This window comes from Papio anubis, chromosome 19 (genome assembly GCF_008728515.1).
Source record: "Papio anubis isolate 15944 chromosome 19, Panubis1.0, whole genome shotgun sequence".
NCBI lineage: Eukaryota > Metazoa > Chordata > Mammalia > Primates > Cercopithecidae > Papio > Papio anubis.
This window is the reverse complement of record NC_044994.1, coordinates 23548891-23573263: the sequence shown is the minus strand read 5'-3', so window position 1 is coordinate 23573263 and position 24373 is coordinate 23548891. Positions and strand designations below refer to the sequence as shown.

General features: G+C 41.2%; 1 protein-coding gene across 2 annotated transcripts in view; it reads right to left on the bottom strand.

Annotated features, from left to right (window-relative positions):
- Positions 1 to 10040: 10040 nt before the first annotated feature.
- The window catches only part of DSG2 (desmoglein 2), a 53614-nt gene continuing 39281 nt past the window's right edge, over positions 10041 to 24373 (bottom strand). Inside the window, exons 10-15 of one of the 2 annotated variants that reach the window (XM_009192567.4) lie at positions 23644 to 23786; positions 22616 to 22843; positions 20130 to 20357; positions 17787 to 17908; positions 16237 to 16569; positions 10041 to 13373 (exon numbers count right to left, since the gene is read on the bottom strand). In XM_009192567.4, the coding sequence (XP_009190831.1) occupies positions 12351 to 13373; positions 16237 to 16569; positions 17787 to 17908; positions 20130 to 20357; positions 22616 to 22843; positions 23644 to 23786 (2077 nt within the window). In that variant the 3' untranslated portion in view covers positions 10041 to 12350. The remainder of the gene's footprint in view (positions 13374 to 16236; positions 16570 to 17786; positions 17909 to 20129; positions 20358 to 22615; positions 22844 to 23643; positions 23787 to 24373) is intronic. The other variant, XM_003914271.5, reaches the window with a different exon arrangement.

Genomic DNA, 24373 nt, shown 5'->3' with positions numbered 1-24373 from the left:
GTTTTCTGGAATAGTCTAATTTCAAGTACTTTTATTTATTTTATATTTAAAAGAAATGCATTTTCTTATTATTTAAGTTTCTGTTTCTATTTTTATATAATTCAGGGGTACAAGTGCAGGATTTTTTTAATTTTCATTTTTTTAAAGCATAGTCCTCTGTCATCCAGGCTGGAGTACAGTGGCACAGTCATGGCTCACTGCAGCCTTCAATTCCTGGGCTCTAGTGATCTTCCCATGTCAGCCTCCCAAGTAGCTGAGACCACAGGTATACACCATAATGGCCAGCTAATTTCCTAAAATTTTTGTAAAGACGAGGTCTCATTATATTGCCCAGGCTGGTCTAGAACTCCTGGGCTCAAGCAATCCTGCTGCCTTAGCCTCCCAAAGTGATGAGATTACAGGCATATATTACCAAGCCCGGCTGCAGATTTTTTACATGTATAGATTGCATAACAGTTACGTCTAGGCTTTTTAGTGTACCCATCACCGGAATAGTGAACAATGTTCCCAAGAGGTAATTTTTCAATCCTTACTTTCTCCTACCTTCCTACCTTTTGGAATCCCCAGTATCTATTATTCCACTCTGTATGCCCACGTGTACCCACTGTTTAGCTTCCACTTATAAGTGAGAACATATGGTATTATGGTATTAGACTTCCTGTTTTGTTTGTTTGTTTGTTTGTTTGAGACAGAGTTTCACTCTTGTTGCCCAGGCTGGAGTGCAATGGTGCAATCTCGGTTCACCGCAACCTCCACCTCCTGGGTTCAAGCAATTCTCCTGCCTCAGCCTCCCGAGTAGCTGGGATTACAGGCATGTGCCACCACACCTGGCTAATTTTATATTTTTAGTAGAGACGACTCTTCTCCATGTTGGTAAGGCTGGTCTTGAACGGCTTTCTCTTTTTGAGTTATCTCACTTAGGTTAATGGCCTCCAGTTCCATCCATGTTGCTGCAGAAGACGTGATTTCATTCTTTTTTATGGCTGCTAGTATCCTGTGGTATGTATGTACCACAGTTTTATAATCCAATCCTCCGTTGATGGACGCTTAGGTTGATCCCATATTCAACTACTTTACTTTTAAACATAAGGAATTCTTTAAGTAAATGACTCCCTGTTATTTTGATTGACTAATTTTGTAAGTGTTTTTATCTAAACAAATTCACAAGTTAGGAAAAAAATCTTTCATCAAATGCTGTCGTCTAATTTTGTTTAGGGAAATGTTTTTGTCACAACCATATCTTGCCTGTCTGTTGCCTCTGTGACCTATTGACATAATATTTAAAATTTGCTTTATAGCAAGGAAAAGGGCACTGAAAATGCACGGAAAAGTCAATGAAAGTCAGAAGAAAAAAAGGTGAATATTTAAGGTTCACAGTGGTTGGAGTTATCTTCGACTTTCCCCCACCCTCTTCCTGCAGAATCTCCTCTTCCAGCTGAGGATTCTTTCTAAAACCTGGTTACAAGGTGTCTTGCTCACAATTGTCTGTGGCTCTCTATTGCAGAGAGTCTGGTCCCACAGCCTTAGCCGCTGTTCCAAGTCCTCCACAGGGTGGCCTGTATCTACCTCTTCACCCACACCTGCTGCTGCACTCACCGCCTCTAATCCCCTACCCCCTAGCCACCCTCACCTGTGTCAGGTAAGCTTCTGGTCTAGGTCGTCCCTCCTCCTGTTTACTTACTCTCTGGATGAGTTCATTTTTGCATTACTATAAAGAAATACCTGAGGCTGGTTATTTTTATTTATTTATTTATTGAGACGGAGTCTCATTCTGTCGCCCAGGCCGGAGTGCAGTGGCGTGATCTTGGCTCACTACAAGCTCCGCCTCCCACGTTCAAGCGATTCTCCTGCTTCAGCCTCCAGAGTAGCTGGGATTACAGACGCCCGCCATCATGCCCGGCTAATTTTTGCATTTTTAGTAGAGGTGGGGTTTCACCATGTTGGTCGGGCTGGTCTCGAACTCCTGACCTCAGGTGATCTGCCTGCCTCAGCCTCCCAAAGTGCTGGGATTACAGGTGTGAGCCACCACACCTGGCCTGAGACTGGTAGTTTATAAAGAAAAGAGGTTTAATTGGCTCGCGGTTCTGCAGGTGAACCAGAGGTGTGGTGCTGGCATCTGCTTCTGGTGGGGGCCTCAGGAAGCTTCCAATTATTGGCGGAAGGCGAAGGGGGTGTATCACATGGTGAGACCAGGATCAAGAGAGGGGAGAGAGGGGCTACAGTCTTTTAAAAAACAACCAGATCTCGCGTGAACTATCTGAGTGAGAACTGGCTCCTCACTAAGGGGATGGCACGAAGCCATTCATGAGGGATAGGTTCCCATCATCCAATACCTCCCACTAGACTCCACTTCCATCATTGGAGGTCACATTTCAACTGAGATTCAAAGGGGACCCATATCCTAACTATATCAACTTCCAATTTTCATCGAACGCTCACCTGTGTAAGAAGAGCTGCTAGACATTCCCTTTCCTCTTCAACTTGGAGGAATTGGGAATGACAAGGAGAAATTAATCAAAAGAAGAATTAATCTCTCCCATCAGCCTTGGCATTTTCTTTCTATCTTTGATGTGGTGTTTTTTTACAGGGTGTCTTGGTTTTCAGAATAAGCTATTTGTAACTACTTCCTCCACTATATTGTGAGCCTCCGGAGGGCAAGGGCTGGGTCTTACTCGTCTTTGAATAATTTTAAAGCCACTAAACAGGGCTCTGCACATAGTGAGAATTCAACATATGCTTAGTTGAATCTAATTTTTCAGAAAAAGTCAACATCTGTTCTTCAGATAGCCCACACCAGACTGACTGTGTTATTTGTAAATCCATTGGCCAGCGTCATTTCCTCCAAAGTACAGCATTTTTGATAGAGCCGAAGGCTCATGACTGACCTTCAGAAAGACGTTTTGTGTTTCACCATCAGAGTGGTACAGGTTTTATTAGACTTCCGTAATCCAGGTCTCGTTTCTCAGGCAGCTCTGAAGCATATCACACTTTATCTGAGAGGGTCACAGTTAGTGAAGGAAGGTATTGGCCTTTGCAAGTTTGTGTTGCTCAAGAACTTATTACTTAATTGCTTAATTTTTTGTTTTTCTTCCTAGCGTTGTTAGAGTGACTTTGCCTCTTTTACTGCATGCATAGTGCCATCTTGTGGCCATGAAGCATGTGACACTCATAGTTATGCCACAGCGCTTCTGCTGTTCCATCTTATTTCTGTAGTCCAGAGGCTAAGTGTAGAAACACATGGATTATTACTAGGTGAGCGTACATATAGTTTACTGCTAAGCCAATTCAATCTGGTACATCTGGGTAGGGTATATCTAGAAGCATTTAAGATGCTTGTATTTTGTGCGTTTTCCAACTTCTTTCATTGAAGAACCCCAATCCAGTGTTTTTCTTTGAAAAAGAACCCATGTAACCCAGGGAAATAATAGATGTGGTCCTTGGAGAGGCTGGAAAGAGAAACTCAAGATGACTTTAGAAGGGTCCAACTCAAGAGGGGTTGCAAAACCAAACTTGCTGCTAGAAGAAGCTGAAAGCAGTAGACGAGGGGCAGGGGAACACATAGGGTACGTCTTAATGTATAGCCTCGGGTAAAAAGAAAGAAGAATAAAACAGATTTTTAATACAGTGAGTAAAATCTCCAACAATCCAAGTAACCAGAATATAAGAACTGAAAGAGCTTTTGAACCATTGCAAATAGATCGTGTCCTGCACTGAAACCTCTGTAGTTTTCCTCAGAATCCCTCAAAGCCATTGAGAACCCATCGATTCAGACTTAACAATGAGAACTAACCTGGGATTGGGATGCAGCAGATTAAATGTTGCTAGTTAAATGAATCATGCACAGGTTTAGAAAACCAGTCTGAAAATTTTGTTTGGATTTTTGCAATTGTCTTGCTTGAATGTACCAAAAACCCCTACCCTCTGAGACAGGTAAATTCCTCCCACCACAGTTCACCATTCTTCCTATGACTGGCCCTCTGTTCATTCAGTCACCAACCATTTCTTTTGTTAGTTGATACTGGAGTAAGTATGAGATGACAAATATCAAAAAGGCCCATTCCTGCCTTCATTTATCTCAATACCCACTGACAGTATGCAGGGGAACAATGGGGGATGCAAATCAATTCTTCAACAGCCTTATGACCCTAACTCAGAGATTCTATCTATAGGAACAATGGGAATGCAAATGGTCAGTACCTGGTGCTACCTGACTTTTAGCAACAATGAAGTGGGCCAAAGTGCAGCTTGATTAATGTTTAATTACAAATATATTTGTATTCAGAACTCAGCATGCAATCCTTGTCAACACTGGGGGACAGTTTCAAGTCTGGTAATAATTGAGGAGGAGGCAACCACTACTAATAGGCCTACAGGAACAAGGAGAGAGCGTGGGTCCAGGAACTCAGAGAGGGAGTTGCTCTATAGAGAGATGCGTAACAGAGGGAGGAAGAGGGAGAGATGCCCTGACCTCATTTTTCTCTTTCTCACCAATCTCTAGCCAAGGCCATCACTGGCCAAGTCCATCTAAAAGCCAGAGTCAGCAAGCAGCGCCCGTTGAAATGTCCATAAAAGGTAAGCTCCTGGGCCTCAGAGCAGGTTGAAGGGCAGAGAGAGAGTATGAAGAGGCAAATGGAAAATACCTGGCCCAGGGCATATCTGGATTTTTAACAGATACATACATTCCTCATCACATTTTTTTCAATTTGGATAGGCGGGTTTTTGTAATCTGTGGAGCAATGTGAGTCCATCCACTGATGGACTTGATACTGTATGTTTCATATCATGGCAATAATGCATTATAGCAAGTGGGGCAGGGGTATGATGGAAGGTGTGAGGGACAGAAACAATGCTGAAAGCTTTTTGATTAGCGTAAGGGTAGAAAGAAAGTCAGAGATTGAATGGCATAGCAAGGTCCACAGAGTGAAAGCTCAAGGTTCACATGTATCATTTGTGAAATAGTAGAATATTTGAAGGTTGACTGTGATAAATTAAAGTTGCATATTGTAATTTCCAGAACCGTTGTAATCACCCAGTGGGTTCTTCCTGCACAGACAAAACCAATTCACTGCAGGGGGATAGGGGAATGGGTGCCGCTGATTGGTTGGGGATGCAATCACAGGGGTGTGGAAAACGGTCCTAGTGCACCAAGTCTGCTACAGGACGGGGGCCACAGGAGCAGTTGAGCCAAGAGTCATGGATATCCAGTCATCAAAAATGTAAAAGCCTGAAAAGACATCCCAAAAGGCCAATCTTATGTTCTATTATAATAATGTTATCTGCCGGAGTAATTGGGGAAGTTGCAAATTTTGTCACTTCCGGAAGAATGGATGGTAATTGTTTACATCTACACCTTAGCAGACTAGAAGCCCCTTTCATCCTCCTAACCTGGTGGGCTTTCATTAGTTTTATAAAGGTGGTTTAGTTTTCGGGAAAGGCTCTTATCATTTAAACTATAACCTAAACATCTCCCAAAGTTAGCTTAGCTCAAGCCCAGGAATGACCAAAGGCAGTTTGGAGGTTAAAGGCAAGGTAGGGGTTGGTTAGATCAGACCTCTTTTGTGTTGTGATTTTCTCATTGATATAATTTTTGCAAAGGTGGTTTCACTCTGAAGTTCCCCCCAGATCTACACAATGATATAAATATTCTAGATTTGTGCTGTCCAATTAGTTGGCAGCCGCTTGCACGTAGAGCATAGCCCTAGAGTGTAAGTACAAATGTAAATGGGAAAAAACTGAATTTTCCCTGGTGCAAAAAAGGGAAAATTTTCCCTTGCCATCTCTCATCTCTCTTTTCTTACAGTATTTAGTTTAAAGAACCTGCAGTTGTTAGCTCTTTCTCTATCTCCTTTGCCAGCTTTATAACCAGGGATGTCCTTCTGAAGGACCTGGGGCTGTCTCTTTGAAATGTTAACATCAAAGAAGCCAGCACCCCTATCTTCCCATCTCCATGGCTGCTTGCTCCAAATTATAACTAGCTACCTGTCAGAGAGACCTAAGAAGTTTTGTTATTTCTTTGAATAAAGGCAATTAGCAAACACAATAGCCACCTCAATTACCAGGTGAATTTAAGATGAGCTATGTATGACAAAATGGTGCTGTCAAATCCTGTGACTTGAGGACAAGCTATAGTTTATCTTGTGAACAGGTATGTTCTAAATGGCTATATAAAAAGCAAAAACTTTTTGCCTTTGCAATTTCTTTCTTTTTTTTTGAGATGGAGTTTCACTCTTGTTGCCAGGTTGGAGTGCAATGGGGTGATCTCGGCTCACCTCTACCTCTACCTCCTGGTTCAAGCGACTCTCCTGTCTCAGCCTCCCGAGTAGTTGGGATTACAGGTACCTGCCACCATGCCCAGCTAATTTTTGTATTTTTAGTAGAGAGGAGGTTTATCTGGTCAGGCTGGTCTCAAACTCCCGACCGCAGGTGATCTGCCTGCCTCAGCCTCCCAAAGTGCTGGGATTACAGGCGTGAGCCACTGCGCCCAGCCTGCAGTTTTTTTTTTTGTTTTTTTTTTTTTTAGATGGAGTCTCACACTGTTGCCCAGGCTGGAGTGCAGTGGCGCGATCTCGGCTCACTGTAAGCTCTGCCTCCCAGGTTCAAGCAATTCTCCTGTCTCAGCCTCCCAAGTAGCTGGGACTACAGGTGCCCGCTACCACACCTGGCTAATTGTTTGTGTTTTTAGTAGAGATGGGGTTTTACTTTGTTAGCCAGGATGGTCTTGATCTCCTGATCTAGTGATCCACCCGCCTCAGTCTCCCAAAGTGCTGGGATTACATAGGCGTGAGCCACCGCGCCCAGCCTGCAGTTTCTTTAGGAGCTACCTATGATCTGACTCACCTTCAGGACTTAATGCTTATTCAGTGATAAAACTGTTTTCTTTCTCCTGTACTTTGTGGAAAGGTTCCTTAGGTTGATAGGAAATTTTGTTGTTAGTTATATTTCCTCAATAAGAGCAACCAATTAAAAAGTAAACACAAGGGGGTGTAGGTGAAAGGTCAATAGAGGCACTACAGTGGAATCCTAAAACATGCAGTACACAAAAGAAGTCAGCAAACAAGAGTGGAGAAAACCAAAAAAAACCAACAAAAAACCCAGGTGGACAAAGAGAAAACAAATACAAAGATGGAAGCTTAAACTTATCCATATAAATAATTGCCGTAAAACCTTCTGATAAAAGTCAGAAATTGTCAAAACAGGAAAAGCCAAGACCTACCTGTATATTGTTTACAATAAACGTACTATAAAGGCACAGCCAGATGTCAAGCAAAAGGATCAAAAAGATATACCATGGAAGCACTAACCATAAGAAGGCTGGTGTGGCTGTATTAATGTTAGGCAAAGTAGATTTCAAGACAAAGAATGTGTTAGAAGAAAAACTTGAGACAAACTAAATTTTACAAAGTTGGCTGGGTGTGGTGGCTCACGCCTGTAATCCCAGCAGTTTGGGAGGCTGAGAGAGGTGGATCACTTGAGGCCAGGAGTTCGAGACCAGCCTGGGCAACATGGGGAATCTCCATCTCTACTTTAAAAAAAAAAAAAAATAATAAATTCAAAATTAGCTTGGTGTGGTGGCACACGCCTGTAATCCCAGCTACTCAAGAGGCTGAGAGAATCGCTTGAGCCTGGGAGGCAGAGGTTGCAGTGAGCTGAGATCCCGCCACTGCACTCTAGCCTGGGTGACAGAGTGAGACTCCATCTCCAAAATAATAAAATAAATACATAAATACATTTTACAAACTTTAGTTGAGCAAAGAATAATTCGCAAATTGGGCAGCTCCTAAACCAGAGTAGATTCAGAGCCATGCTGGCACTGCCACGTGACCAGAGAGGATTTATGGATAGAAAAAAGAGGTACAGAAATAGCAGGACTGGTTACAGCTCAGGGTTTGCCTTATTTGAATGCAGTTTGAACCGCTGGCTGCCTGTGAGTGGTTGAAGTACTGCGGCTGTGATTGCCTGAGACAAAAGTAGGTTACAGTCTGTTTACACATCCAGTTAGGTTACAGTTCACTAAGTATGGAGAAACTTTCAGGCCAAACTTAAAATATGTAAGGAGGGCTGGGTGTGGTGGTTCACGCCTGTAATCCCAGCACTTTGGGAGGCCGACGTGGGAGGAACCCCTGCGGTCGGGAGTTTGAGACCAGCCTGACCAATATGGAGAAACCCTGTCTCTATTAAAAATACAAAATTAGTTGGGCGTGGTGGTGTGTGCCTGTAATCCCAGTTACTTGGGAGGCTGTGGCAGGAGAATCACTTGAACCCGGGAGGTGGAGGTTGCGGTGAGCCGAGATTGCACCATTTCACTCCAGCCTGGGCAACAAGAACAAAACTCCGTCTCAAAAAAAAAAGAATGTAAGGAGGCAGCTTTAGGCTAAAGGTAATTGAAGAGAGGCATTTCATAATGATAAAACGATCAGTTCTTCAGGAACACAGTAATCCTAAATGTGTTTGTACCTAATAATACAGGCAAAATGTTCCAAAACACAGGAAACAAAAATAGGAAGAATTAAAGGGGGAAATAATCAAAGCCACACTTGGGAGACTTCAACCTCTTAGTAATTAATGGAAAAAGTAGACAAAGTAATTGGGAATGATATCGAGGATTAAAATAAAACATAATGAAACCAAGAAATTTTGGTTTGTTAAGAAAGTCAGATTTAGTGATTTGAAATGTCTCATTTTTAGGTGATGTTTAGTTAGCAACGTCCTATTGTAGACATTATGATATGGTGTTTGGAATATGGTCTGCAGAGATCAACCAGAAGTAGCTCCATGTGCCACTTGCAGTGGGAACTGAAGTCACAGGAATAAAACAGTCTTCACGCTTTAGGATGTCCTGATGTGCCAGTGTCATGAAATCTTCATTCATGAGACATTCCAGTTTACCGGCAGTGTAGACTAGAATATGCTACACCTCCCAAAATGTTTTGTTAGTATAAGGATTATTTTGAGCTGATTATTTTGAGAAATAGCAGACACAGGAGAAACTCTGAAGATAGAACATAAGTTTACCTTTTGTAAAGGGATTTACATTTATAAAGGAAATGTCCATTTGTAAGTCTGTATCCCTCTCTACCAGAAACACAGGATGACTATAAGTGACAAGGACATTAACTTAAATCTGCATAACAAATCTTATTTAAGCTTACCAGACTTTTCCTGGTCACCTTCCCATAACTTCTTTCCCCTGCCCAGAAGCCCTTAATCCCCTTTCCTTTGTTTTAGCCCAAGTTGGTATATTGTTAAATTAAAGTAAATTCGGCCTGAGGCTGTCTTCATACCTTGAGTCCCCACATGACCAACTGCAGCCTAGCTTGGTACATAAATGAACTGAAAGCCTAATTTAGGAGTATATTTTTGTAACACATAGCTGAGTGTCAATCAAACACAGCAGCTGAGTTTCAGCCAGTCACTGGCTGCCAACTGATCAGCCCACCTCCAATTAAGGCAAAGGCTCAGCTGTAACCAATCAAGCAGCTTCCCTACCTCACTTCCATTTTCTGTCTATAAATACTGCCTGCTCATTATTGTAGAACAGAGTTCTCTGAACCTTTTCTAGTTCTAGGGCAGCCCAATTTTGTGAATCATTCTTTGCTTAAATAAACTGTTAGATTTAATTTGTTTAAAGCTCTTCTTGTAACATTTTACTCCCAAGTTCTAACCACCCCTTTGAGCTGCTCTTCCCAGTTACTGCAAAGCATGCATGAGATACACATGTTAATAGACTAATGTTTGTTTTTCTCTTGTTAATCTGTGTTTTGTTACAGAGCCCCAGCTGGGGACCTAGAAGAAAAAGATTTGCTTTTCTTCTCTTACAGCAGCAACTCTGATCTTTTCCCTTCTAAACTATGACAAGCAATTAAAACAGCCTCTCAAACATTGGTAGAATGATTTCATCTCTTTGCGTTAGATATACTAGTTTTCTCCAGCCAAATCCAGCGGATTTCTCCAGCGTTACTCTGGGCAGAGAGCGACCTTCAATACCTTAGGAACAAGGTTGCCAAAGTTGGAAAATGAAAATGCCGAGTACTCAGATAAACTTGAATTTTAGATAACCGGTAACTTTTTTTATTGCAAGCAGATCTAATTAAATAACAAAGTCCAAGAGGCACCTGCCTTTACGGCACGCTCCCTAACAAACTGAGCTATATTCCTTGCAAAATATAATAGAGAAACAAAAATCTGTGGGGAAAGGGTCACTCTAAAGGTAGTCTTTTTATTTAAATATTTTATGATGATACGCATACAAATATAATCTCCCAAAAAACAAATGCAAAACTAATACAAATCACTTTTTCGGGAACAAAGAAAATCATTTAGAAAATGTGATTATGCTACAAGAGGCAGGTTAGGTTTCCAAGGCAGGTTAGGTTTCCAAGGTTAGGTTTCCAAGGCAGGTTAGGTTTCCTCAAGGAGGAAGCTTAAGACCAACTTTTGTTTGAGTACAGGGGTGATATTTACATTTTCACATACTAGTGATATTCCTGTTGCATACTTGGCAAAATAAAACTGTTAGTAGGTCTACAATAATAATAAAAGAAACAACAATTACTAAGTAAACAATTCTAGATCATGGAAGAGTAACCTCCATTTACACTATAGATTTAGATGTCTTAAAATATGTGCCCTGATCTGTACACAGTTAGTGGAAGCACACTATATAAATACTTTGCATAACACCATTCAATGATATTTTTTAAAGTCTACAACATTTTAAAGTTTGACTTCCCTAGCAAAATATCTTCAGTCAGGAAATTAGTCTTTGAAAATTATTGTGTTGTGGGAAATAGTTATATAAATTATTACTGATAATGCACATATATTTTGAAACATTATTTCTAGGAGCAATAAAATATAACCTATTTAGGAGCTAACCAATCCAAATAATTTGTAAAAAAAATTAACTTGTAGAAAAGGGAGCGATGTTGTGCAAAATCAAGTCAATTATTTGAGGTTTTTATAATATTGAGTACTTAGGTACTAAGCCCCACCCGACCAGTCAATAACTGACAAATCAAAACAAAATAATAATTTCAAAGACAGAATTACAGAAATATAGGGCTTTTTGAGATTTTTGGCAATTGTAAACAAAAATGAATGGTTTGTACAACTCAGTGTAATTCTACAAATATTTATTTGGCACCCATGTTAGGCACTGAGGATACACAGCAGTGAAATAGGCCTAGTTGTTCTCACAACTAGAGAACATAGTTGGTTAATGTAGCTGCACTAAATTGTAGCTGTTTAGAAGATAACATACCCTGAGGTTTTTTTTAAAGTATACTATTACTGTAAGTAAAATTATTTTATATTTATAAATTTTGTTTTTGATTATTCAACTGAATTTGGAGTGTTCAAAATTTTCATGGCGGTTGAGACGAGTAAGAGGTATAATGCTTTTTTTTTTTTGAGATGGAATCTCACTGTTGCCCAGGCTGGAGTGCAATGCTGCGATCTCGGCTCACTGCAACCTCCGCCTCCCAGGTCCAAGTGATTCTCCTGCCTCAGCCTCCCAAGAAGATGGGATTACAGGTGGCCACTACCACGCCCAGGTACTTTTTGTATTATTAGTAGAGATGGGGTTTCACCAGGTTGGCCTGGCTGATCTCAAACTCCTGACCTCAAGTGATCCACCTGCCTTGGCCTCCCAAAGTGCTGGATTACAGGCATGAGCCACTGCCCCTGGCCAGTATAATGCTATTTTTAAGACTATACAGTATATACGTGCACACACATACACACACATATATACACACGAGTCATGTGCACAGAAACATACAATGTGTATTCTTATCATCAATGGGCCAATTTAATGAATCACACTCAGATTAAAAGGGTTCAAGTCTTAAGGAAAACCAAAACTGGTGCTCAGACTGTGCATATATCTTTGGATCAATGAGTTGTTGAAAATCTGCTAGATGCAGTAAAGTATAGAATACAGAACATCAATGTTTAATGTTAATATGGTGGACAAAGAGACCCAATCAATCAGTTTCCTGGGTTGCTCTACTGGACGGCTGATGAACTAGATACTCTGTTCATTTGCTAAACTCTCAGAAGCCAGACTGACTCTCTATGTATCTTCTCAGGATTGTTTGCATAGCTTGCTAAAAGGCACGTAAGAAGCAGCATCATCTCTATGTCCTCAGTAAATCATGGAGCATTTCTAAAATACACTCCTGGAAGCAGAGACAGTGTGGTCCTTTGCATTATCAGTGACTGAGAAACATTTTAAGATCAATGCGTGTGTGTGTGTGTGTCTGTAAGGCTCATGAAAAATCAGGTACATTGGAAACATGAAATTTGTCACTGCTAATTAAACTCGGGGTCAGTTTGTGGCTGACTGATGTTTAGGAGTAAGAATGCTGTACAGTGCTATGCTTGGTGACTCTGGTGGAAGATGTGGTTATGGTAGAATTAGAATGACCAGATTCCTCTAAACCAAAATCAGGCAGAGGGCCAGGGACTCCAGCTCCAGACACCATGGTGTTCCTAGCCTTCAGAGAGTTTTCAGTGGGAATCTGGTAACTGGATTGCAGAGTGGAAGCCGGTGCTAGAACTCTTTCTGTCACTGTCACATTCTGTCCTACTGCTATATTAGGCATGGCCAGAGTAGGTTGCACACCTGAGCTGGGGGCAAGGAAGCTCTCTCTTTCCCTCACCATGACATAAGGTGCATCCTGCAGATGCTGAGTGCCTTCCAGAGGATTCGATCCACCCCCATGAGGCTGTATTACTCTTTCAGTGACCACAACTGTACCTTCATTAGCATAAGGCTGATCTACCAAGGCAGAAGCTGGAGCATACACCCTCTCGGTCACAATAAGGCTCTGTGGCTGTCTAGGACCCAGAATCACAGTGCTTGGTGGCATAGTGGACCCTGTGACATAGGAAGTTTCTGTTGCTATGATATTTCTAGAAGCCACTGGGTCAGGAAGAGGTGTAGCTACCTTTTGCGCCTGCCTAGAAGACACAGATCTTTCAGTGACTATTTCCTGAGTTACCTTCTCTGCATTTGCTTCTTGCAAAGATTTTGGAACTGGGAAGCTACTGCCAGAGGAGTAGGTATTCTCTGAATTAACCATAGTTTGCTCATAGGCTGAACGTGAAGCTGTGTTCATACTTGTTTCTGTGGCAGGTTTTTGCCTCTGCTCAATTTCCATATTTATATCTATTTTTTGACCCAGGCAAACTTCAGCTAGTGTCTTGAATTTAAGTCCCAAATCATCTAAGAAGCGGTCATCTAGCTCTCCTTCAATAAAACTGCAACAACCAATAGAAGCATTCAGCGATTCAGTTTCTTCCTGAGAATAGACCAGAAGGCAATCTTTGGCTGTGTGATTTTCATTCTCCTCAGTGTAAGAGGCCGCTTTCTAAAATGAAAACAAACACAAAACAGACCAATAATTAGTAATACAAATTCATTTAAAAACAAGACTCTATATTCCTGTTCAAAATGCAGTAATGTGAATTTAATTACAAGGAACCATCAGGGAAGCACAAATTGAGAGAGACCCTACAACACAACTGGTCTGTATTCTTAAAAATATATTAATATCAGGGAAAAAAATAGAAAGGCAGAAGGGACTGTTTCAGATTAAAGGAGACTAAAGTGTCAGGACAACTAAATGGAATGCAAGATCCTGAGAAAAAAACTGCTATAAAATATATTGTGATGGTTGGCTAAATTGAAATACGGACTGTGTCAATGTTAAAGTTCTACATTTGTTAACTGTACCATAGTAATGTAAGTCAGTGAATGTGCGTCAGTGAGAGAGAAAATGGAAAAGCAAATAGCAAATGTGGCAAAATATTAATTGGGTCCAAAATTTCTACTATTCTTGCACATTTTCTGATAATTTTGAAATTACTTCCAAATCAAAAGTTAGTACATACATACATAACCAAGAATGACTGGAGCAGGATTAGCGTGGAGGGAAAACATATCAAAGGAAAACAAACAGGATGCTAGAATTGAGCTTAGCGGTGAGACAGGAAAGGCCAAGAAGTGGATTTGCTTGACACCAACAACATCCCTGTTAAGCTGATACTTGGAGGGGGGTGAAGGATGGTATGAAAGACGGGAGGGTGGAAAGGAGCAGAAAGTGGGAAAGCTCGCTAATAATTTCAAATGTAGAAGAGAGGACAGAAGTAACTTGCCTCCTCTCTCAATGGAAGCCCCTCCCCTTACTCCTCTCTAGGGCCCTTCAGATGCCTTATATTCCAACTCTGCCCGTTCTCATGCCCATTCTCATGAGCGCACAGGGCCTTGTTCTCAAGAAAACCACCCAATTCTGTTTTTTTTTTAAAGTATTCTTACTATGTCTGTAGGATCTGTAGTAAAGTTCTTTATCTTATTTCTGATATCCATAGTTTGTGTTTATTCTCTTAATATCCTAATTAGTTTGGTAAAATGTTGATCAATTTTATTGACCTCTTTAAATAATCAGCTTATGGTTTCAATTTTTTTTCTATTGCTTTTTGCTAAATATTTCATTGATTTCTGCTCTAAAATTCATTATGACCTTATTTCTGCTTGTTCTGGGTTTAATTTGCTCTTCTAACTTCTGAGCGTGGAAGCTTAGGTCACTAACTTGAGACCCATCTTCTAAATAACCATTTTTGCCACAATTTCCCTTCAAGCATCACTTTAGTAGTTCCCCACACATTTTCATAAATAACGTGTAATTTAATTTGCAGTCATGTGTATTTATAAATATTTGAGTATATTTTATATATCTCTTTGTTACTCATCTCTGGTTTTAATTTTTTTTGTCATGAGAGTACATGGTATGACTGCAGTTCTTTAAAAGTTATTTACATTTATTTTATGTCCTAGAACAGAGTCTATATGAAAAAGCATGTGTATTCTTCTGCTTCTGTTGCATAGAGTGTTCTGTCAATGTCAACTAGATCCATTGGGTTCATAGTACTAAGTTTTCTATATGCTTCCTATTCTGTCTACTTGTTCTTTCATTTACTGATAGAACAGGTTGAATCCTCCAACTATCAACTATCATTATGAATTTGTCTATTTCTCTTTGAGTTGTTTCTGCTTTAAGTTTTACAAATTTCTGTTATTAGGTTCTGACATATTCAGGTCTCCTGATGAACTGACCCACTTTTCATTATGAACTATCCCTCATTATTCCTGGTCATATTCCTTGTTCTGAAGTATACTTTATGTTACACTTTTTTTTTTTTTTTAAGACAGAGTTTCACTCTGTTGCTCAGGCTGGAGTGTAGTGGTATGATCACAGCTCACTGCATCCTTGGCTTCCCAGGCTCAAGTGATCCTCCTACCTCAGCCTTCTGAGTAGCTGGGACTACAGGTGTGTGCCAGCATGCCTGGCTAATTTTTTGTATTTTTGGAGAGATAGGGTTTCACCATATTGCCTACGCTGGTCTTGAACTTCTGGGCTCAAGTGATCTGCTTGAGCCTTGGTCTCCCACAGTATTGGGATCACAGGCATGAGCCACTGTGCCTGACCTCTACAGTATACTTTTATCTTCAGTCCTGCTTCTAATTCCTTAATTCTAGCATGAGCTTCCTTACTGCATCTGATCATCTTCCTGGAACGTTTCTCATCATTTTTTGGTGAACCCTCATAACAGCAAAGCCAAGTACTCACATACAGAAGGTAAAATTTAAATGCACTTAATAGATTGTGTTTTTTAGGTTATATATTCTCTGCCTCTCCTACGGAGCTCATCCCTACCAAGCCTGCGCCTACAGAAGGATGGGACTTTCCGAACCACTGGCATCTGTCTTGGTCCTACGACGTGCTTTGGTCAATGAAATGTGAGTGTAAAAAGGTGGACGCTTTGAGAGCCATTGCCTGGTTCTGCCTTGTTCTTTTCTTTGGGTCACAAGGACAGCAGCTTCCCAGGTACAATCTGCTCTCTCAGCGGGCATCTTGATATGAAGACATCATGAAGCAGAGCAGAGCTGAGCTGACTGGCAAAAACATAACTGTAAGTGAGAAATATGCCTGTGTGAGAACTAAGATCATGGGGTCACTTGTTACTGCAGCATAATTTAGCTAACACTGACTGATTCTGTGGGTCCCATTTCTCTTTCCTTATTGCCTGTAAGTATTCCCTGAAAAAAGAAAAAAAAAAAAAACCCAAAGTCTCATTTGGATCCAAGGCAATGATTACCCTAATAATAACACAGTCACATACAAATGTTCCCTTCACGCCCCCCTCACCCCAATACATAAAGCCCATCCTTACATCACTGAAATAATTTCTTAAGAATTCTTCGTTCAGCGCAACAGCAGCTGCCTGAGCTCCGGCCATGTCTCTGGAAGCCCCTGTGGCTCTTGTGGTCTTCGTGGTTTCAGTGGTCATGATAGCGCCTGTGGCCCCTGTAACCTGGGTAGCTCTACCAGAAAGCAGGCTTCTGTATTCTTCCCACCTTCCGTCCATCTCAGACATCTCATGCTGCCCTTTGGCAAAGGAAGCAGAGCTACTTCCTTTCATGGTGGCTTCCTTGACCATACCTCCTACTCCATTTCTTCCTCCTAGACTTTCCCCTTGATCCACTGGTAGAAATGATGGCACCACCTGTGAGAGCAAACACAGCTAAGAACTGAGTCAGAAGGATGGAGGGAATCCTTCATCCTTGGTAGAAGGATCCGAGCCAAGTGGGCATAGGAAGGTATAAGCTATTTCCACTGAGGCCAATTAGAAAACATATTTTGAGTTGAATAACTTACATAAGTCTTATGCAGATCTCCTTTCTTCTATCTTCTTGTTTTATAGCTGGATAGAGCCCAAAGAGGAAACAAAGCCCCCACAGTCACATAGGGTCTCAGCTCCTTTACTCTATGGGCACCAATGGCATTTCCATCTTCCTCTACAGTTTGATACCTTCTTCTATAGTCATAGGATTCTTAATTTTGTTTTGACCTGGGTCCATGGCCACCCAAAATAAAGACTCTATTTCCAAGCCTCTGATGCCACTAGATATAGCCACCTGACTAAGCTGTGGTCAATGTGAATGAAGCAGAAATGGTGTATGCAAGTTCTGGGAAGTGTGCTTAAAGAGGGTTCCTCACTTTTCTCCTATCTGCTGGTTAGAATGTGGGGACGGCAGCTAGGTAGCTAGAACTGGGACAGGAGGACAGTGTGGGAATGGAACTCAGCCATGGAAGAGAAACAGGGAAGAGAGGGAGCTGGGGACCATGCTGTGGATGAATCATGATGTTGATCTTGGAATGCCCATTTGAGGGTTAAGCCACTGTTATTCTGAGTTCTCTGCCACCTGATGTTAAATTCTATCCTATTAGAAATGGTGCTCGTAACAGATGGTGGTGAGAGGTCCAGGGTGAAGATGCAATAGAGAGACAAAGGGATATGGTTATGAAGTAGTTGGGAAAGAGGGTTTTGCAACATTTTACAACTGTCATGGGGGTTGTGGGGTTACCTCTGCAAACCCTATGTATTGAGGGGAATGGAAATGAAGCAGTTCCTGGTTGTGAAAACTGCCCATTTAATGTTGGGACAAAAGACTTAGATCCCTACACACTCTGCTCTTCCTGAACCTTGCTCTACATTCTCTACAACATGGGAAGTGTCAAAACAGAGTAAAACTATCTCAATTCTGCCCCAGCAACAAACACAAAATATGCCGTCATTTGAACCCTTTGCTTAACAAAGGCACATGAGTGAAATCCATAGTGACCACTTTACTCACGCAACCAAAAATGTAAGAAACACTTCCCGAGGCCCCTTTAAAACCCAAAAAGAAGACAAGTCATATTGACATCTGATCCACTGACCTTGTCTTCAGGTGGTGCTCCTTCATTATTCCAAGGATGCAGCATCTCTATGGTGCCAGGTATGGGGGTAAAGCCTTTGCCGCCCTTTCCGCAATGGCACATCAGCAGTAAAAGTGGTACCACTGTACAGACACAAAATTGAACACAGATAAGGTTAATCTTGACATATCTCTAAATTTATATTGCTTAATTTTGGAATTTTCATGTCCCTTCCTAGAATTGTCTTCACTTATTTACAGCCCAATTTTTCTTTTCTTCACCCTGATCCAACCTTACCAAGCTTGTTTTGGGCGAGTTACTCCAAAACCCGAAGGCAGGATGAGGGAGTCTTACAGATTCAAGGCCTTGTTCATCAAAAAGAGCCTGTCTGTGGTTGCTGAGTGCACTACCAAGACTAGGTCACATAGTATCCAAATCATCACAACCAGCTTAAAGATTAAATTTTTTTAAACTATGGTCCAATTAAAAAAAAAGTCACTGTTGCAAAAATATATGTCTTATTAAAAACAGTAATTAGAAATAATAAAGTGAAACATATAACAATTTCAGAGCCCTCTTCTTAGATTTTATTTTACTGCTAGGAGGAGGCAAAGACCAAGGCTGACCCCTTGATCAGTGCAGCAAAGAATTAAACGTATCTGCATGCCCATCTGCCACTCCCATTTGGCAGCTTCCAGTGATGAACTGGCAACTGCCTAGATTCATTTTTATGTCGAACAGTCAACAGCACATTAACTATAGCTACTATGTCGAATAAGAAGACTGAACTCAGCCAGTGGCAATTCAACAATTTTAACAAACATACCTCAAGTGTCTATTATGTGCCAAGTACCACGTTAGGCTCCAGGGAATCTGAGATGAGAAAGCAGTGCAAGGAATCCCTGAGCAAAAGATACAGTCCCAGCTCCAGTACCTACCTACAAACTTGGTAAGCTGAGACAAGTCATTTACCGTTATGTATCTGTATATGTAGCCATAGCATGGACACGATGGTATAAAAGTACACTGCAGACTGTTGAGTGCTGTGCATTCAGTTGAACATCTACCAATGGCTCTAACACAGTAGTCCCCAACCTTTTTGGCACCAGGGACTGGTTTCATGGAAGACAGTTTTTCCACAAGGAAGTTAGGGGTGGGGGCGTTGATTTTGGGATGACTCAAGTGCATTACATTTATTGTGTACTTTATTTCGATTATTATTACGTTGTAATATATAATGAAATAATTATACAACACACCATAATGCAGAATCAGTGGGAGCCCTGAGCTTATTTTCCTGCAACTAGATGGTCCCATCTGGGGGTGGTGGGAGACAGTGACAGATCATCAGGCATTACATTCTCATAAGGAGTGCACAACCTGGATCCCTTGCACGAGTAGTTCACAATAGAGTTTGAGCTCCTATAAGAATCAAACGCCAGCACTGATCTGACAGGAGGCAGAGCTCAGATGGTAACACAAGCAATGAGGAGTGGCTGTAAATACAGATGAAGCTTCACTCACTCACCCACCACTCACCTCCTGCTGTGTGGCCTGGTTCCTAACAGGCCACAGACAGGTGCTGGTCTGTGGCCTGGGAGTTGGGGACCCCTTGTCTAACAGACCCCTCCTCTGTCACTGCACTAGCCTGGGCTGCCTTGGAGGTGGCCCTCTGTCCATGTTCAGTGGTCAAGTAGAGTGGTATTTCATGTGACCTCAGGATGCAATCCCTTGTTCTTTTATAAATGGAAACCCGAGGTCTTTGGAGGGTGGGTAGGGCAGGCAGGACTGGTTGAGAACATCTTACAGTCAGGAAGGACAGGAAGTGCTCAGGGGGTCTGCCTACTTTTGGTGCTGGTGAAGAAACAAGCCAAGCGGGGAATACCAGGGAGGTGGAGCTCTGACAAGTTGACTGTACAAAGCAGAATCCATTGGAATAAACTGGGTTTGTAAAAAACCTTGCACCCATAACCCAAAGTCATGCAGCACATCTTTTCTGAGCGCTTACTACATACATGCAAGGCTCTGTTCTACACAATGGGAATACAGCAGTGAAGAGAACAGACACCACACTGCCCTCACAGAGCTCATCGAAATGGGAATACCAGCGAAGTTTATGCCAAAGAGTAGTTCCTAAGTTACTGAAATCGGAACATGATATACATTTATAAAACAAATTTCTGAAGACTCCTATATTATGCTTTGGTGATTTGCCAATCATCAGTTGTTTCCCTGTTCACTCTCAAAGTGCTCTAGTGTGGTTAAAGAATAACGGTGAAGAAATCAATGACTACCATAGTAACACAACTCCAGTAGTGCACTCAAATTCCTAAAAGCACTACAGAGTGGCTTTTACAGACTTACACAGAAGGAGCAGAAAGGCCAAAATCATGAGTGCGATTGCTGCGGGTCCCAGGCCCACGTAGGAGTCACGCTGCGCTTCCCTGCAGCCGCTGCCATGCAGACACTCACAAACCGTGAGTGTGAGCATCTGCTTTTCAGGGCAACTAAAACCCTGGTTGTCTGAAATCAGGAACTGAATTTCACTTCTCCCAAGCTTTTTCTCGCTTTGCTGCAGCAGCACACTGGTACCTGTAAGGTCGGGCAGCAGAAGGAAATAAAAACAAATGATTACCAAGGATGAGGCAACATTAAATTCCAGAAATGTTCTTTCATTGCTGATTATATTTAGCTCCAATTAGATACGTTGTTCTTCCTTCACTTCTCATTGAAGTGTGCTCGTTAAAATTTGTCTATAGGCCCTGAACATGCACTTAAATAGGAAAGGGTCAGACCCGGACACCTTACTTTCATGATGATTAGCTGTAACCAATGTGTGTGGGTCTAGGATAGCTAGGAACTGTTCCATATACTGGGAATACAGTGACAAACAAGTGGTGAGTTAATATTTCTACTGAATGACCTTTATTTTACCATTTCTTTAAAAAAAAACTTTATTAAGGTGATTTTTCAAACATAGTAACAGAGAGAAGAGCATAACCGCCATGGTACCCATCCTCAGCTGTAATCGTTTCCAACAATGGGCCGATCTTGTTTTCTCTAGTCCCATCTTTTTTTTTGTTCTCAACACTATATATTTTCAAAATTGAAAAAAAATTCAAACCTACAGAAAAGTTGAAAGAATATTTTAGTGAATATTAACAAACTATTTACTAACTGTTTATATTTTGCAACAGTGCTTTTTTGCCCTCTATATATCCACTTTTTCTTTAAGTTTCTGAACTGTTTCAAGGTAAGTTACAGATAGCATGACATTCTTCAGCATGCACCTTCTAAGATCAAGGAACATTAGCACTCTTAAACTTATTTTTTGAAATGGAGTCTCGTTCTGTTGCCCAGGCTGGAGTGCTGTGCTGCCATCTTGGCTCACTGCAACCTCCGCCTCCCAGGTTCAAGCGACTCACCTGCCTCAGCCTTCTGAGTAGCTGGGATTATAGGCGCCCACCACCATGCCCAGCTAATTTTTGTAATTATAGTAGAGATGGGGTTTCACCATGTTGGCCAGGCTGGTCTCAAACTCCTGACCGCCGTGCCTGGCTTCAACTTATTATTGGTAATATTCTTTAATATACAACTCAATGTATTTGTAAGTTAAATTTACTAGAATGTTAGAGTATAAGCATCAAAGGGAGGGTTTTTTTTTTTTTAATTTCTCCAGATGGAGTCTCGCTGTGTCACCCAGGCTGAAGTGCAGTGGCAAGATCTCGGCTCACTGCAAGCTCTGCCTCCTGGGTTCACGCCATTCTCCTGCCTCAGCCTCCTGAGTAGCTGGGACTGCAGGCACCCACCACCACGCCTGGCTAATTTCTTGTATTTTTAGTAAAGACGGGGTTTCACTGTGTTAGCCAGGATGGTCTTAATCTCCTGACTTTGTGATCTGCCCGCCTCGGCCTCCCAAAGTGCTGGGATTACAGGCATGAGCCACTGCGCCTGGCTGGGAGGTTTTGTTAATTCAGATCACTGAAATATATAAGAAAGGAAACTAAATATATTAAATTTGTAAATACAGTTTGAAATATTGATGGTTTAATTTGTTAATTGCACTAAACATTATTCAAACCCTCTTAAAATGATTTCAAACATTTGCTAGACTTAACACAATAAAGCTGTAAATTAAAAACAAACAAACAAACAAAAACCTGACCATTATCTATGAAATTTTTCTGAAATGAACCCTAATTGTTTAAAACACAATAGTTTTCTGGATAGACTTTTCTGCATTCAAAACCACCCTGAAGGACATCTGAAAACTCACATCAACACATCATATGTTCCATGTGTCTAGATGTCCCGGATATGGACGTATGGACATGTCCACTGCCATGGGGAAAGGGGAGTCAGACAATCCACTGTCACGTCGTTTCTATCATGTTCTAGCTTTGAGCTTTCCTTACTTAAACCAAGGTATCCTCAGCTTTAATCAGGGAATAATGCTAGAAGTAAGGATTAAATATGGTAATATGTAGGATGGGCTAGCAGAGTGCCTGGCACACAGCAAGTGCCCAGTAAATGTTGTTTTGAATGGAATTGTTGTTACTACACTTCAAGATTTTTAGAAGGCACCTACTACAATTGTGGTGCTGAGAAAGGCTTGGTACTCCTCATCTTACCAGACAAAACTACTTCAAGAGCTATTAGATTATTTTTCTTCTCTCCATAAGCATATAAAAGATATTACATGCCAGTAGGTTCAGGGCCTCGTTTCATAAACTCCTTTAAAAAACTATATTGGAAATACAATTTATGAGAAGAAATAGAACTTACAAATATTTTAGATATCTATCATGCTTAATATTTAGATTTCAATGTAGTTCAGTGATTTTGCTTACTTTCTTGGTGTACTATTTTCCATTTTTCTGCCATGCCAGGTGGTTTGTCAATGACAGAGAAACTGAAAGGGCCACTGTTTGGGTGTCCATCCAGGTCCTCTGCAGTAACATTCACATACTGGGCATCATTACAGATTGTCTGCACAGGCTCTATCAGTGTGGGACAGTTGTCGTTGATGTCTTCAACGTAGATAAGGACGGTGCCAGTGATGGTTTTTCTAGGATAATCTTAAGACAGAAAAATTATGTACATTCTGTTCTTATTGCTGACAACAGACATAGTTTGAATTCCCTTGCCAATTTGGAGTGGAAAAGGTACTAACCACTTAGGACATTTTCTATCCTAGATATGTTTCAAATTTGGACCAAATAGTATCTTCTAATCCACTTACCAAGTAGAAATGTGAGGTTTATCTACTGGAGAAATTATGTGCTTATTTCATCTTATTAAAAAAATCTTTTAAACATCTGTTTTTAAATTTTATCCACCCTTCCTTTTTTTTTTTTTTTTTTTGGAGATGGCGTCTTCCTTTGTTGCCCGGGCTGGTCTCAAACTCCTGGCCTCAAGTGTTCCTGCCATCTCAGTTGTCTAAGTAGCTGGGATTACAGACAGAAGCAACTGTGCTGGGCTGAGATTAGGTTTTTTATTTTTGAGTTGGAGTCTCGCTTTGTCACCAGGCTGGAGTGCAGTGGCGTGATCTCTGCTCACTGCAACCTCCACCTCCCGGGTTCAAGTGATTCCCCTGCCTCAGCCTCCCTAGTAGCTGGGACTATAGGTGCATACCACCATACCCGGCTTTTGTATTTTCAGTAGAGATGGGGTTTCACCATGTTGGCCAGAATGGTCTTGATCTCTCGACCTTGTGATCCACCTGCCTCAGGCTCCCAAAGTGTTGGGGTTACAGGCGTGAGCCACTGCTCCTGGCTGAGATTAGGTTTTTATACACAATCAAAACAAAGGTTTCTGATGTTGGAAAATAAAAATCTAAATACATACAACCAAGAAAAGGATCTATTTAATAACTCACCTTCTGATATGGCCACAATCTTTACAGTATATGTGCCATTTTGAACATATCTAGATTCAAAATCAGGAAGTTTTGCAAGTTTAATTTCAGATGTGACAGAATCCAGAGAGATCCAATTATCTCTATCTTCTAATTTTACATATCTGTCATAAAACAAACATAAAATTAATTTTGAATTCTGCATGAACTGGAAATCTCTAACATCTACAGCTCTTTCAAGCTTACTTTTCTTCTCATTAAATATGTTCTTATTACAGGCATTTGTTTGAATGTTGTTAATTTTGTAAAACCATCCTAAAAGCCCCTCTCGTTACCGCACGTCACACGTAAATTGGACCTTCCTTATTCCTGTAACATATCCAAGACATAAAATTAAGGGTGATTCTCTTCAGTCCACTAACCACTAACCCAAGTTTTTAAGTTGCTCTGCAGTCTGTCCTATGGCATTTGATTTAGTGTCCCTTAAATTTGGGTTAAACTTTTGGGGAATAACTTAGTCATACAATAAGGACTGGTGGAGAAGAGCAGTCTTATGTCCTGTTGTTTATTGGGGGTGTTAGCAACATTTATAAACATCAACTTTAAAAACCAGTGATCCCAGGGGTCGGCCGCGGTGGCTCACGCCTATAATGCCAGCACATTGGGAGGCTGAGGCGGGTGGATCACTTGAGGTCAGGAGTTTGAGACCAGCCTGGTCAACACAGTGAAACCCCATCTCTACTAAAAACAC